The sequence below is a fragment of the Gymnoscopelus braueri genome (genome assembly GCF_963280865.1).
Source record: "Gymnoscopelus braueri genome assembly, chromosome: 15".
NCBI lineage: Eukaryota > Metazoa > Chordata > Actinopteri > Myctophiformes > Myctophidae > Gymnoscopelus > Gymnoscopelus braueri.
Genome location: NC_137620.1, coordinates 22,255,530 through 22,271,026, shown reverse-complemented (window position 1 = coordinate 22,271,026; position 15,497 = coordinate 22,255,530). Strand labels below are relative to the sequence as shown.

General features: G+C 39.7%; 1 protein-coding gene across 5 annotated transcripts in view; it reads left to right on the top strand.

Annotated features, from left to right (window-relative positions):
* The first annotated feature begins 11,619 nt into the window (after nucleotides 1–11,619).
* Nucleotides 11,620–15,497, top strand: part of LOC308101737 (nuclear factor 1 B-type-like) — a 93,750-nt gene continuing 89,872 nt past the window's right edge. For 3 of the 5 annotated variants that reach the window (XM_080451196.1, XM_080451199.1, XM_080451195.1), the window contains exon 1: nucleotides 13,868–14,511. In XM_080451196.1, coding sequence (XP_080307322.1) covers nucleotides 14,485–14,511 — 27 coding nt within the window. In that variant the 5' untranslated portion in view covers nucleotides 13,868–14,484. Of the gene's footprint in view, nucleotides 11,953–13,867; nucleotides 14,512–15,497 lie in introns of those variants that run through there. The other 2 variants (XM_080451198.1, XM_080451197.1) reach the window with 1 other exon arrangement.

Here is a 15,497-nt window from a genome sequence, read left to right as displayed (position 1 = left end):
GAGAGAAGCCAAGGCAACTACATGAACTTAAATGAGAAGCTGCTCAAATAAACTTAAAAGCAACTAAAGGGAAATTGTTGTCCACGATGGCATCATAATGACGTGACACAACCAGTCTATGGTTGATGATGGTCTGAGGACCGAAACGTCCACTCTCTGTGTCACTTTATTTTCACCATATCACTTTCTGCACGTTTGAAAGTAAAGGACTATTTTTTTGCATCTAAAGAGCCTCAATTTTCATCTTTCAGTGTGCAAGCACTTTCTTTTTGTTTACGGACTTTCATGCTGGCCTCTCCCACCTGTTTTCAGCCCTATAGTAAACCTTGAGTTTAGACCGCAAACATCCCTACCTAGTCTAGACACAACCTGGAACTTATTTTCTGTTCAATTAAACAGAGATTTACTACATTTGAAATTGATACCCAGGACCCAGGTGGAATACATTTTTCACTGACAGAGCATCCCCTGGATACTCTGACACTCTGAAACTGGCAAATGAAGCTTCATTTAACCCACTTTCTAGGCTCTTACTGAACTGAAGACCTTGAAACCAAGGTCTTCAGTTCATTTATATCAGTCATATATTACATATATATGTGTGTGTGTGTGTGTGTGTGTGTGTGTGTGTGTGTGTGTGTGTGTGTGTGTGTGTGTGTGTGTGTGTGTGTGTGTGTGTGTGTGTGTGTGTGTATATATATATACACACACACACACACACACACACACACACACACACACACACACACACACACACACACACACACACACACACACACACACACACACACACACACACACACACACACTTCCAGTAATTTGCATGCCAGGCAGGTGCAAAACACATTCTGTGGACACAAACCCTAAGACTTCAAAGTATTCCCTATAGTGCCCACTCTTCCGAGGTCTGGTGCCAACTCTGTTTTGGTGCCCAGATTTCCCTAGTGCCCACTCTTCTCCCCCAGAAGTGCCCACTCTCCAACATTTCCATAGTGCCCAGAATGTTTTGGTGCCCACCTTTCCTGTTACCATTTTGAATGTCTTTGGGTATGACCCGGCCAGGGAATCGAATCCCAACCTCCCAATCTCAGGGTGGACACTCTAACCGCAAGGCCACTGAGCTCGTTTTAAAAACTCGTTTTTATGTTTTAAATAAAGCTTTTGTTTATTTGTTTCACTTCAATTATTAAACGTAGCCTACCATTTAAAAGCAGTGGTGTAAGTAACTAAGTACATTTACTCAAGTACAATTTTTAGGCATTTTTACTTTACTGGGGTATTTCCAATTTTCAGTACTTTTACTTACACACTCCTCTACATCTCAGAGGCAAATATTATACTTTTACTCCACTACAATTATTTGAAAACTTTAGATTGTGATTATTATTACAAAACATACATTACCCACTTCAGCCCTATATACATGTTGGCCATTTGAAAATAATTTCAAATGATTTTTATACATTTGAAAAGTTGTGAAATGGGACAGTCTGCATAATGAGTATTTTCTACTTTTGGTACTTAAGTACATTTTGATACCATTACTTTTGTACGTTTACTCAAGTCAATTTTGAATTCCAGACTTTTACTTGTAACAGAGTATTTCTACATTGCAAGTGTTGATACTTTACTTAAGTAGAGAGAAGAAGAAAAAAAGTACCTTTTCCACCACTGTTTAAATTAAAAGCTGGTTTCAAGGTCTTCAGTTCAGTCAGCACATCGGCAGAATGAGCATGTCGCCATCTAGCGGAATAAAGAGATTAGAGCATGTATAGACCAATTATTTGTTTACTAACATTGAGACTGGATGCACAGGTGATTGTTTCATGCAATCAATTCTCAACAACCTGTTGTTTCGTCAGCGCACCCCGACTCCCTCTTGTGTGTTGACTAGTGAGGCGCGCCCTAGCGAGACCTGACAGAATGGGTTTCATTTGGAGCCAGTATGACGTTTGGTTTGGAGCCAGTGTGACGTCGTCTGTTAAGGGGTCTATTAGAATAGCATGTTAAAACTTAATTCCTCCATTTCCCCCAAAAACACTTTCCCGAGTTTCCAGCAGGTAAGTCTGCATTGTACTCCTTACATAAAAATGGGCAACTGTTTTGGTCAAATGCACATGCTAAAAGTTGCTCACACTCACTCACAGAGGTTGTTGTGAGTGTAAAGTAACTAAGTACATTTACTCAAGTAGTTTCCTAACAATGGAAATGATCAGAATGTATTCAAGACAAAAGGCAGTGAAAATATGATTGTTTTAAAACAAGTTTTCTGGTGTCTCACTTTACCCCAGGTCTGGGGTAAACCGAGACAAACCAGAAAAATCAATGGGGTAAAGTGAGACACCAGACCACTTTTTTTAAAACAATCATATTTTCACTGCCTTTGGCTTGAATACATTCTGATAATTTCCATTGTTAGGAAACATCTCAAATGTATGGGAAATGTGTAAATTTTACTGATATATCATTTTAGCTCACCCAATCTGGGAACCCATCGCCAACTGAAAATGAAAAACAGCGCCCTCTGCTGTTTGTTCTATGTCTGTTGGCTCTGGGCGGACGATAACGTAACACCAGAGCACAAGGAAACCGGTGTTTGTGATGCGCCTTCAGCGCATCACTTCCGGTTGGTGCGACTATGTTTTCATTCCCACTAACAATATTTCTACACGGAACACTAACACCACTTCTCCCAGAGAACATGGATCGTTTTGGTTATAAGCCCACTTGTTTCTATGATGACAGAGTAAGTTAAAATGTGAATATATTTCCGTGGTTTTGTCTGCTCCGCGGACGCTATTGTTAAATTAGTTTCGGTTTGTTTCGAGGGGGAAAGATCGACGGACATGTGAATCCCGCCCACTACATGTGATTGGGTAAAGCGCGGCCTACTTCCTGATCTGAATGCGCACTCGTTATGACGAACCTCCCCGACAGATTCCAACGCAGTGCAGAAGCTGTTCTTGAGAGATTATAGCTCACCTAGAGGGGAGAAAATGTAAAAAGTGTCTCACATTACCCCACTCAATGTAAAAGTGTCTCACATTACCCCACTCTCCCCTATGTTCTTGGCATAACAAGTAAAACATATGCAATGTAATATTAGATTAAAATATGTTTAAGTACTAAACTTAGACACTTAGGGTAAAGTGAGACAGTGTCCGACTTTACCCCAAGCCATTTGTCTCACTTTACCCCACAGCCACATTTTGGTGAAAAGGACCACTTTTAGCAATTCTGGCTAATCTACAATTAGCATTAATCACATGGATGTATAGGTTTGTAGTTCATCAACATGCATGACATAAGTTTTTCTACCTGAATCAATTTTTTTTGACACAACAGCTGATTATGTTGACAGCCCCAAAAATTACTTTTACATGCAAAAAACATATTTTTGTGAAAAAACATGCTTACCACAACACAATGAGGTCCTCTCCTCCATGGTAAGTGGGAAATGGGAGGGGCTTCAAAATCTAATGGTCATATGACCACACAGGTGTTGTGGTCAGGTGATAAGGGGGGTGTCTCACTTTACCCTGTGTCTCACATTACCCCACTCTCCCCTACACTTGAGTACAATTTTGAGGTGTTTTTTTTTAACTTTACTGGAGTATTTCCAATTTTCAGTACTTTTACTTCTACGACTGCTCTACTACATCTCCGATGCAAATATTGCACTTTTACTCCAAATATAGTTACTTTGTAGATTTTGATTATTATTACAAAACATACGGTACATTAACCACTTCAGCCCTATATACATTTTGGCCATTTGAAAATAGCCGATACAAGCTCACAATGTGTCACATCGCCGCCATGCATTGTGAGATCTTGTAGATCGACTATTTTCAAAGGATTTTTATTTAAAGGTAGGGTAAGTGATATTTTTGGGTTAAAACAAAAAGTATTTTGTTAAAAGGTTAAAGCACTATATTCTGATAGTAATCATTGCTATAGAGTGTTTGTTCAGTAACAGGAGTCTCCCCGTCTCTCCAGCTCTTTAATAAACAGAAAATACATTTTCTGGTAGGTGTCAAAATCTCAGCCAATCAGGAGAAAGTACCCATTTTTAAGCTTCATTTTTATAGTGTTCCAGTTCCAATTTTGCCTGCTCATTTCTTAGTGTCATCACTTCCAATTTCACTTGTTTAATCTATATCCTGATTGATTTCTCTATCCTGATTGGATAAAATTGGAAATGAAACTGAAACTGAAACGAAAATGCATTTTCTGTTTTATAAAGAGCTGGAGAGACATGGAGACTCCTTATATGGACAGGACACTCTATAGTAACGAGCACTATCAGAACATAGACCCATTTAGCAATTATTTGAATAATTGCAAATCACTTACCCTACCTTTAAAAAAAATACTTTTGAAACCTTTTACTTTTGTACATCGCAGTAATGATCATTTTATTTAAGCAAAAAAAATGTAGTAGCTACTTTTTCCACCACTGGTCACAGCCTGCTATTAATAGGCTACTTCTCATGTATGGCAGGCAGGCAACTGGTCCTTGCCCGGCCCCCTGCTGGCCCCCTGCTGGCCTGTACTGTAGAAGACTACTTGGTAGATGTGATTTCTTGTGAAGGCCCGTGCCTTTTTGTCTATTGAAAATTAGCTAAATGTTATGTACCTTCTTTCCTTGGAAATACGATTATTAAGAAAAGGAGTTAAATGTACCTACCTTCTTTCCTTGAAAATAAGCTTAGTAAGAAAAGGAGCTAAATGTACCTTCTTTAATCTTTCCTTGAAAATAAGCTTACTAAGAAAAGGAAAATGAACCTTCTTTCCTTGGATATAAGCTTAGTAAGAGATAAAAGCATAAGCTTTTTAGAAGAGACTATCTGGGAGATATCACAGCCATAAAGCGTATGCCTGTGGTAGCTGAGACTAATTAGTGTGGTTGCCCTAACAGGGCAACCAGACTATTGTTCTAGGGATACTATATTAATCTTTCTAGATAAACAATACTTTGGCGCGCATCTCCTCCCACAGTTTATTTTTCCCAATTTAGTGCCATATATCAAAATGACCGGCTTCACCGGGAATCGTGTGCTTGTATTTTGTTAAGAGATTGGTTGCATAGTTTTATTGATATTGATTTATTAGTGCATAAAATTTCCCCATCCGCTTTAATGGAAAAGTGAAAAAAATCAAATTCAAGTATTTTTTTCTCTGAAACCGTAAGAGCTAGAGTTACCAGATTTGGAGGGGAGGTTCATAATTTAGTCCGAAATTATTTAAAAAATAATTACACCAGTCGGCCTCATGGTGGCGCTATAACATCCCACTTTACGTTTTGGCCTATAACTCTTGAACCGTAGGTCCTAGAATAAAAATCACACTTTTAGCTCCTCCTCCCATATATTTTCTCCAAATTTCACAAAAATCGGTACACATGATCTCTGGACCCATGCGATAATCTGGACCGAAACAGAATTTTGATAGTCCATACCGTTCGTCCGTAAATGGCTTCCAAAGTAAGCGGGTGGGGCCCGTTTTCCAAAAAAGCCCACAAATCACGAACCAAACGTCCAGTCAATCCCAAATTTGAATCACATGTCAAGGGTGGTTTACTCAACAAATCCCCAAAAGAATTTGCACTTTGATCCATAGGGGGCGCCACAAATGCTCAAAATGTAACCTTTTGATGCAAAAACCATATGTTGGGGGACCAATCCTCTCAAAATGAAAAGCAGGTGATCTCAGGAGTTACATGACGATGTCATTGGCCGCTACATTTGTGGGAGGGGCCTATTTATTTAGTGGGAGGGGCCTATTTCTTAAAATCAAAACGCCATGTATCACGAACCCAGGATCCAATCAGCACCGAATTCGAATGGCACGTCTCGCGGCCTCCGACGGTATTCCTCCAGGTCACCAGAGATTTCGACCCAGGACAACTCGCCCAACCGCGAATTCGAGTCAGTTCGACCCAAATTTACCGGGTCGAATTATCTTTATTATTATCGAATTATTAACCCCTAGAGGGTAGTAGAGTACAAGGTGACGGTGGTGAGGTCCTGGAGGTACAAGGTGCGTGCATTCAGACCCAGTTCTTCATCTCATAAGCTAGCTGTCCTGACTTAAATCTTACTCTGCATGTACTTCATCACTTTAACTGACACAACAAACTTTATATACAGGGGGCTGGCGGGCTATGTTAGTGCAGTGAGTGGCAGTTGGGGCAAACCATAGCGGGGCAAACGCAGTCCCCACAACATCATTTACGATTCTGTGCCTATCGGTATATAACTCGGACGGCACTTAGTCGACTAGGAGACCATCGGCCGGTCGTCGCGGGCACTCGCGCCTGGAGGCGCTCGGGCGCGACTCCTTGGCCTCAAGGTCTCCTGAGTCGGCGTGCCTCCGTCATGGACCAAAACTATACTTTATCGGCGAAAAAAAATTGTTGTTTGAAAAAGTAATGTCCCGAGCGGGAGTCAAACCCAGACTCCCAGTGATAGTGGATGGGGACAAATAATAATTGTTTGGTAAATCAATGTACATATTATTATTATTATGTCTCTGTCTCTCTCTCTCTCTCTCTCTCTCTCTCTCTCTCTCTCTCTCTCTCTCTCTGTCTCTCTCTGTCTCTCTCTCTCTCTCTCTCGTGGTCCGGGTCGAAATGTCAGGTCCAAGCGGGTCGAGAGCGGGTCGAATGGTCCGGGTCGAATCGTCCTGGGTCGAAATCTCTGGTGACCTTCCTCCAAGCGTATTCCTCGAGTCCCGGCGGCCGCGACCCGCGACCGGCGTCGGCGCAACCACACTTTGCAATTGCCCTGAATTGCGACGCGTCTAGTTTCTAAATCATTGTTGCATCAATTGACTCTGTCCTCGAGATGCGTCATTCTCCTTATGCGTTAAACTCATTTTTAAGTTACCTGAAAAGTATTACCCTTATTCTTTATTTTCTATAGCGTACATATTTAGAAAGGTAATTCTTCGGTCAAGATAGTTTGTTTGTTTGTTTGTTTGTTTGCAGTGGTGGTGGAAGAAGTAGCCATACTCACTTTATTTTACTTAAGGGTAGGGTAAGTGATATTTTAGTTTTTTTTGTTTTGTTTAGTTAAAAGGTTAAGTACTATATTCTGATAGTATCAATTGCTACAGAGCGTTTGTTCGGTCACAGGGGTCTCTCCAGCTCTTTAGTAAATAGAATATAAGTACATGTTCAGGACTCAGGTAGGTGACAAAATTTAAGCCAATCAGGAGAGAGCACTGAAAATGCATTTTCTGTTAAATAAAGAGCTGGAGAGACATGGGAGACTCCTTTTACTGAACAAACACTCTATAGCAATGAGTACTATCAGAATATAGAGCTATTTAACACTTATTCTAACCAAAGTAAATCACTTACCCTACGTTTAAGTAAAAGTATCAATACTGCAATGTAGAAAAACTCTAAAAGTACAAAGGTATTGGCATCAAAATGTACTTAAAGTACCAAAGGTTATGCAGAAGGTCCCATTTTACAAGTTTTCAAAAAATCTTATGAAAATAGCAGATCTACAAGCTCACAAGCATTGTGAGCTTGTAGATTGGCTATTTTCAAATGGTCGAAATGTGGTTAATGTATGTTTTGTAATAATAATAACAGTTAACTAGAGTTTCAAATAATTATAGTGGAGTAAAAGTACAATATTTGCCTCTGAGATGTAGTCAAGTACAATTAAAATACTGGTCAATGGTCAACAACAGTGTAACCGTCCTCCAGTCCGACTACTTTCAGAAAACCGCAGTCCCCTTTCTCACCACATGGAGGCAGCAGACACAAAGGAGAAAGCTGAATATTAAGACAGTTCTTACAATGTGCTTTAATGACGGACTTATATTTTATAACGTAATATAGTTGATGATAACTGGGAAAGTGTCAATTTAATAACTATGCTAACGAAATATTTTAAATCAATTCAATCCGTCGTCTTTTGTAAGAAAGACAAATATAGCCTTAGACAGCCTAGAAAAATTAAGAAAATTGGAAACAAAATACAATAAAGCCCCATGTGATACTAAATATGAAGCAATTTAATCTCAAGTAATGGTTCTCGTAAAAAATATATGTGCTACTGTCATCAAATGTTTTATCAGAATCACGTTCCATATTGTGTAAAATGGCCCTAATTAATATTATAGACCTTGAAAATGTCACAGTTGTGAAAATTAACGAGGGAGAGAGTGAGAGTGAGGGATTATTGGAGCAGCAAATGGACCTATCAATACAATCTGAAAGACTAAAACCTTGCATTCCAGTTGCATGGAAAGGTGTGTGTGTGTGTGTGTGTGTGTGTGTGTGTGTGTGTGTGTGTGTGTGTGTGTGTGTGTGTGTGTGTGTGTGTGTGTGTGTGTGTGTGTGTGTGTGTGTGTGTGTGTGTGTGTGTGTGTGTGTGTGTGTGTGTGTGCGTGCAGTGGTGGAAAAAGGACTCAAATGTTTTACTTAAGTAAAAGTATCAATACTGCAATGTATAAATACTCTGTTACAAGTAAAAGTCCAGAATTCAAAATGTATGTATTCAAAAGTATTGGTATCAAAATGGTACCACAAGTAGAAAGTACTCATTATGCAGAATGTCCCATTTCACAAGTTTTCAAATGTATGAAATTTATAACAATCTTTTGAAAATAGCAGATCTACAAGCTCACAATACATTGCGATGCGACGCATTGTGAGCTTGTAGATCGACTATTTTCAAATGGGCAAAATGTATATAGGGCTGAAGTGGTTAATGTATGTTTTGTAATAATGATCCAAATCTACAAGTAACTAGTAACTAAAGTTTTCAAATAATTGTAGTGGAGTAAAAGTACAATATTTGCCTCTAGATGTAGTGGAGTAGAACTAAAAGTACAGAAAATGTATTTAAAATACTTCAGTAAAGTAAAAATACCTCAAAATTTTACTTAAGTACAGTACTTGAGTAAATGTACTTAGTTACTTTACACCACTGTGTGTGTGTGTGTGTGTGTGTGTGTGTGTGTGTGTGTGTGTGTGTGTGTGTGTGTGTGTGTGCGCACACACACGTGTGTGTGTGTGTGTGTGTGTGTGTGTGTGTGTGTGTGTGTGTGTGTGTGTGTGTGTGTGTGTGTGTGTGTGTGTGTGTTGAGGCCAATTTGAATGGATGACAATGATTCATACTTATCATTTCATCTATTATTAGCGTGACATTATATTAAATAGGCAAAACCCCTTTGTATGGTTCAAGTCGGCCTTAATTTGATTAGATACACATTAAGTATTAGATTGGCGTTATCTCTGAAACCATCATTCATCATTGATCATCACATTATGGCTACTTATACGGCTTAATGCGTATTACTTAATTTGTGGCATTGTTTGTGGAATGAATCATAAATGATAAGTTACCATGTGTATTCAAGGCAGGGGCTCATATAGCATATTAGAACAAAATCTTGTTGTGGTAAGGTAGCGTATAATTTATTTTATGGTAGGTCTATAACTTGATAAAAAATAGCCGATTATTATTACACTGCTAATAATAATAATTTCTGTATCATTGTTATCAGTCATCTATATTGGTGGGCTACTTGTTAGGTGAGAATAGATATATATTACCTAATTCTTAATCATACTCTGTATAATATCAATCCCCTGATACTAGACAGTTCAAGATGACTGAAGCGCTGATCTGACTGTCATGCACATAGACATTTAGCCTACATACATGTATGTGTATATGGCCATGCATGCTGACGTGTGGTCATGTAGTTGACCTATGGTCATGTAGTTGACCTCTGGTCATGTAGCTGACCTATCTATGGTCATGCATGCTGTTCTATGGTCATGCACGCTGACCTAAGTTCTATTGACATGCACCCTGACCTATGGTCATGCACGCTGACCTATGTTCTACTGACATGCACACTGACCGGTGGTCATGCACGTTGACCTATGTTCTATTGACATGCACGCTGACCGGGGGTCATGCGTGCTGTCTTCTATTGACATGCACGCTGACCGGGGGTCATGCACGATGACCTATGTTCTGTTGACATGCACACTGACCGGGGGTCATGCACGTTGACCTATGTTCTGTTGACATGCACACTGACCCGGGGGTCATGCATGCTGACCTATGTATGTTCTATTGACAACTGACACAACCGACACACTGACTGGGGTCACATTGCATGTTGATGACCTGTGTTCTATTGACATGCACACTGACCAGTGGTCTTGCATGCTGACCTATGGTCATGCAAGTACAACATCAGTCACACAAACAGTACAGTGAGTCAGGCGGGCGGAAGTGAGGGGCCGAGGGTACACAGTTTCCCATGGCCCGAAGAGATCCTATGGCCTGAAGAGATGGTTGTGCTATGATTGGCTGGTTTTCACTGCTGACTGACTGTTGACAGGGAACATGGTAGGCTACACACCACAACAAATGCAACAGTGGAATTTAATGTAATAATATGAATTACGTTGACAGATTTACATCAAACATGTTGAAGTGAAAACCTTGCCCAATTTTCCGTCTTCAGTTTAATGGATACATTTACAGTGCTTCTACTGTTGAATCTTTGAAGAGGTAGCAATTGAATAATCTTGTTTGATTTAAGTTGCAGTGGTGGAATTAAACTATGTACTCAACTACTGTACGTAAGTACTTACTGTACTTAATTTTGGGGTACTTTTACTTTACTTTTTACTTGAGTATTTCTACTCCACTACAGTTACCTGACAGCTTTATTTTATAGTTACTTTGCATATCTTGAATATTGCTACAAAACATACATTAACTGATAGATTATTATGTATTATTATTAGGTAAGCTATACCCAGCAGCACAAAGTCATTCAAATCAGACCCACATTTACCAGCTGCAACATTAAAGTGATGAACACATGAATGCATTACTTATTAATTATAAATGCAATAATATGATTGTGAAAAGGGCCATTATGCATAATGAATAGGCTACATGTGGTTGAACCTGACAATCCACTGATACTCTCTTCGCACCTTAATCTCATGTACAATGCACCAACATATACCTGCTTCTATGTCCATGCATCATGCATCATACTGTATGTCTAACCTCATGTACTGTATTATGCTATGTGTATATATATATATATATACTTTTGGCAGCTTTTCTCTACTGTTTGTTCTTTCTTTTTCTCCTTGCTCTACCTTTCCTCCCCTCTTTTCTTTTCTCTTTCTGGAAAAACAAACAAACAACCTAATGGAGCTTGCGCAATAACGAATTTTACCCATTTCTTTACACCTGTAAGTGTAAACCTGTGATAAAGCTGTTATTCTTTTTAGGTAGCCTAATACTACTGTAAGTAGCCTATATTTTGATGAGAACACTTGCACTTTTACTAAAGTCAAAATGTTGAATATATGACTTTGACTTGTAACATTATTTCTACCCTATGGTATTGCTACTTTTATTTATTTTGTATTAATCAGAGTAGACTACTTCTTCCCACCACTTCCATATGATACATAACATCACAGTGCGGCCGTCAGGCTATGGGATGGTTGTCCCCGGGGCAGTAGTGGCAGCCAATAGGAGAGCGGCGTTCAGTGGGCTGGTGAGAGCCCGTCGGAGGGGCGGCAGTCAGTCAGTGAAAGTGAAGGCGGAGACCTGCTTCCCAGTTTCCAAAACTCAACCTCTTCTGGATCGCGTTCAAAATCCAACCGAACAACCCCAAAAAAAAATCCGATCCAAAAAGTAAAGACTGCGAAGAGGAAGGAAGATAAGAGAGAGAAAAAAAAATCGAGGTGCTCTTAACTTGATTTGACCGCCTTCTGCCAAGAATTGTCTTCCGGTATTGACTTTTTTTTTTTTTTTTTTTTTGCAAGAGAAACAGCCTCCTAAAGCACAAAGTTGAACAACGTGAGAAATGTGATTCTACCGGCTTGTGTCTCATCAAGGCTCCAGGACCCACAGTCAATCCATGCAGTACAGTGCGATGGTACGTGAACATGTTTCTGAGATGTTAGGATGATATCTATGATGATGACATTAGTCATGTTGCTGTATGGTAGTAAAATAACGCGTGGTGGTGGTTGCCAAGAGAAATGTAACCAATACGATGGAGTAATAAGTGGGTTGTTACATGGCTGGAAACAATGTAGCAACAACACTGTAGAAGCACTGTAGCGCCAAAAGACGTGTCAATTTGGCACCGATTCTACAGTAACCTACGTTAACCCTCCACGCCCCTTTATTGGCGAATGAACTTCATTTGGAATGTTGGACTATTCTGTGTCGGAGACAGACAGTCACACACACACACACACACACACACACACACACACACACACACACACACACACACACACACACACACACACACACACACACACACACACACACACACACACACACACACACACACACACACACACAATTTGAATAACATTATCTCATTAACCTACACATACACTAGGCCTAAAGATATAGGCTATACACACAGAACAGATTTGTGAACTATATATATTTTTTTACCCCACCAGCCTACACAAAAATAGTCATTCAGGACAGGTAGCCTGTCAAGTTGAATAATATTAGATAATGTTATTCTGTTATCGTAGATTGATGATTGATGATTTTTTTAATGTAGCCTATCAGACTCACCCCCCCCCCCCCCCATGCATAACTTTCCCTCTGGCCAACAAAAAGCTGCATCTTGCACCCCCCCCCCCCCCCCACACACACACACACACACACACACACACTAAAAAGGTACATTTTTGCAGAGATAACCTTTATATTTGGTGGATTATCATCATTACAGGGCCCAGTATTAGCCCCTTTACACGGCTATAAATGTCGAAGGGATGAGAGTGGAATTGCTGTTTCAGGGGATCAGTTAACGATTGTGTCGCTGCTGCTGTAAATCTGCAAGACGATTTAATTTAATTTAATAAAGAAGTTAATAGTGCTTTGCTCTTGAAACATAAAGTGCGATTAAAAGGGCGCACGACTTTGTGTGTGTGCAGGAATAAAGTTACACTCCGGAGGGAGGCACCGGTCCAAAGTCCTCCTGACCTGGCTGAGCCCATAAAAGAATCCTCTCAGAAATAAATTGTAGCCCTATAGCAGCTCAGTGGTGGAAAGTAACTAAGTACATTTACCCAAGTACTATACTTAAGTACAATTTTGAGGTATTTTTTACTTTACTGGAGTAGGCCTATTTCCAATTTTCAGTACTCTTACTTCTACTCCACTAGATCAGAGGAAAATATGGTACTTTTACTCCACTACAATTATTTGAAAACCATAGTTACTAGTTACTTTGTAGATTTGGATTATTATTACAAAACATACATTAACCACTTCAGCACTATACATATTTCGGCCATTTGAAAATAGCAGATCTACAATAGATCTGCTATTTTCAAAAGATGTTTATACATTTGAAAACCTGAAATGGGACATTCATTCTGCACAATGTGTACTTTCTTACTTTGGGTACTTATAAGTACATTTGATACCAATACTCTTGTACTTTTACCCAAGTAAATTTTGAATTCCGGACTTTTTACTTGTAACAGAGTACTTCTAACATTGCAGTATTGATACTTTTACTTAAGTAAAAAAAAAAACAACTTTTTCCACCATTACCATTCGATCGGTTCCATTTGTACACTCGCAGAGTTTTTAAATGAACACAGTGTTTTTGTGCAGAAGAGAGAACAGAATAGTTCGGTCGGTGGGATAGATGGTTGATAATATGGAATGTGTTTGCAGCAGGAGAGGAGGAGGAGGAGGAGGAGGAGGAGGAGGAGGAGGAGTGTGACTATGTAATTACGTGGGTGAAAGAGAGAAAAAAAAAAAGTTGTGTGTGTGTGATTTGCTGCTGCCTGGGATCGTGCATGCAGGGCTGAAGGTGTATATGCATGCAGGTCCATTTCATATCAAGTTTGAAACGCGGGAGCGTGCGTCTGCGTTGCGTGCACACATCGCTGTACACAATGCGTGTATGAAGCAGATATCACTCTGAAACTGGAGAGAGAGAGAAGCGCTAAACACCCATCAAATCCATCCATCCATGATCATCCATCCAACCCCGCGGCAGCAGGGCTTGTTCAGTTACCGGCGTTAGTACGAGTCCGATCGGAGGCATTTAGAACTAGACATTTAGAGTTACGCCGTGCATGTTGAACTTTTTTTTTCTTCTTTTTTTTAAATCATAGGCTACAAAAGTGCCGTTACGCGTGCATGTGAACTTTTTTTTATTTTTATTTTTTTAATCATAGCCCTACTTTAACATTTTACAACTCAGAGACACAACGACAATCTTTCGGATCATCACGGTTTTTTCCATGGATGTTCCTCTTGGATAATCTTTCGGACGCGGATCAGAAGTGAACGCACGGTGCACACAGTCAGTGTCGTCGGCCCTGCAAGGAGGAATGGCGCGATAATAAAGTGATCCGCACACTTCACGGGAATCACTCGAAATAACATTGGTTTTGTGCGCGACCTGGACTGGCTCGCCATGTATTCTCCCATTTGTCTGACTCAGGTATTTGTGTTTTTCTTTGTTTTTTTTTTATTTATTTAAAGGAGTAGTTCACCCCAAAAAAAAGTACGTAGCCTATTTTCTATCAATTACACACCCCATGAAGCCTTGAAATCATGTAGATTCTTTAGTTTTTGTCGCATTCCTGAGCCAATAATTTGATGACCGGGTCATCGGTCAGTAGGAGACTCGGTAGGAGACTCTTTGACTCTTTGAGTCTCCGCCGGTCATCAAATTATTGGCTCAGGAATGCTACAAAAACAGAAAAATCTCCATGAATTCAAGGCTTCATGGGCTGTGTAATTGATAGAAAATACGTATTTCTTTGGGGTGAACTACTCCTTTAAACTGTTACTGACCTGCCGTTGTTTGATGCCTACTCTTGCTCTTTGAAATATTACCACAGCGTAATAGGCTATAATCATTCGGTGTGCACGTTTTTTGTTGTTGCGTTAAAGATCGTTCAATTTCCTGTCCTCGTGAATATATATTTCATAATCCATGTAAATAATGTTCCACCGACCTCGGGCGGTAAGGGGAATCGCCGCTTTGGCGGATATAGGTTGTTCAAACAGAACTAAATGTAGGTTATCGATCCAAACGGTGTGGTTTAAGGTGAGGACAGTGTTACAACATGCGTTACGTTGGCTTTATAGATACAGGAAAAGATCAGAGTCCAGCGAAAATCCAGAGTCAAACCCGAACCATCAAATATGTGCTGAGCTGCTCCCCAACTGCGTAAAGTTGTGCGCAAAGATAGGCAATTTTACATCGAGGTATATACATGATGTGAACATGCACGGTACATCATTATCAGACTTAAATGTATCCTTCAACTTCTTGTTTATGCCCCAAAATGACTGGATAAACAGGTTTTGTAGCAATTTGTAGCAATTGTAGAAATATTAGACCTTAATTGTCGAATGTTTAAGCATGTTCTAATCATGTATACTTTACTTAACTTAAAAACATTTTCCAAATATATATAT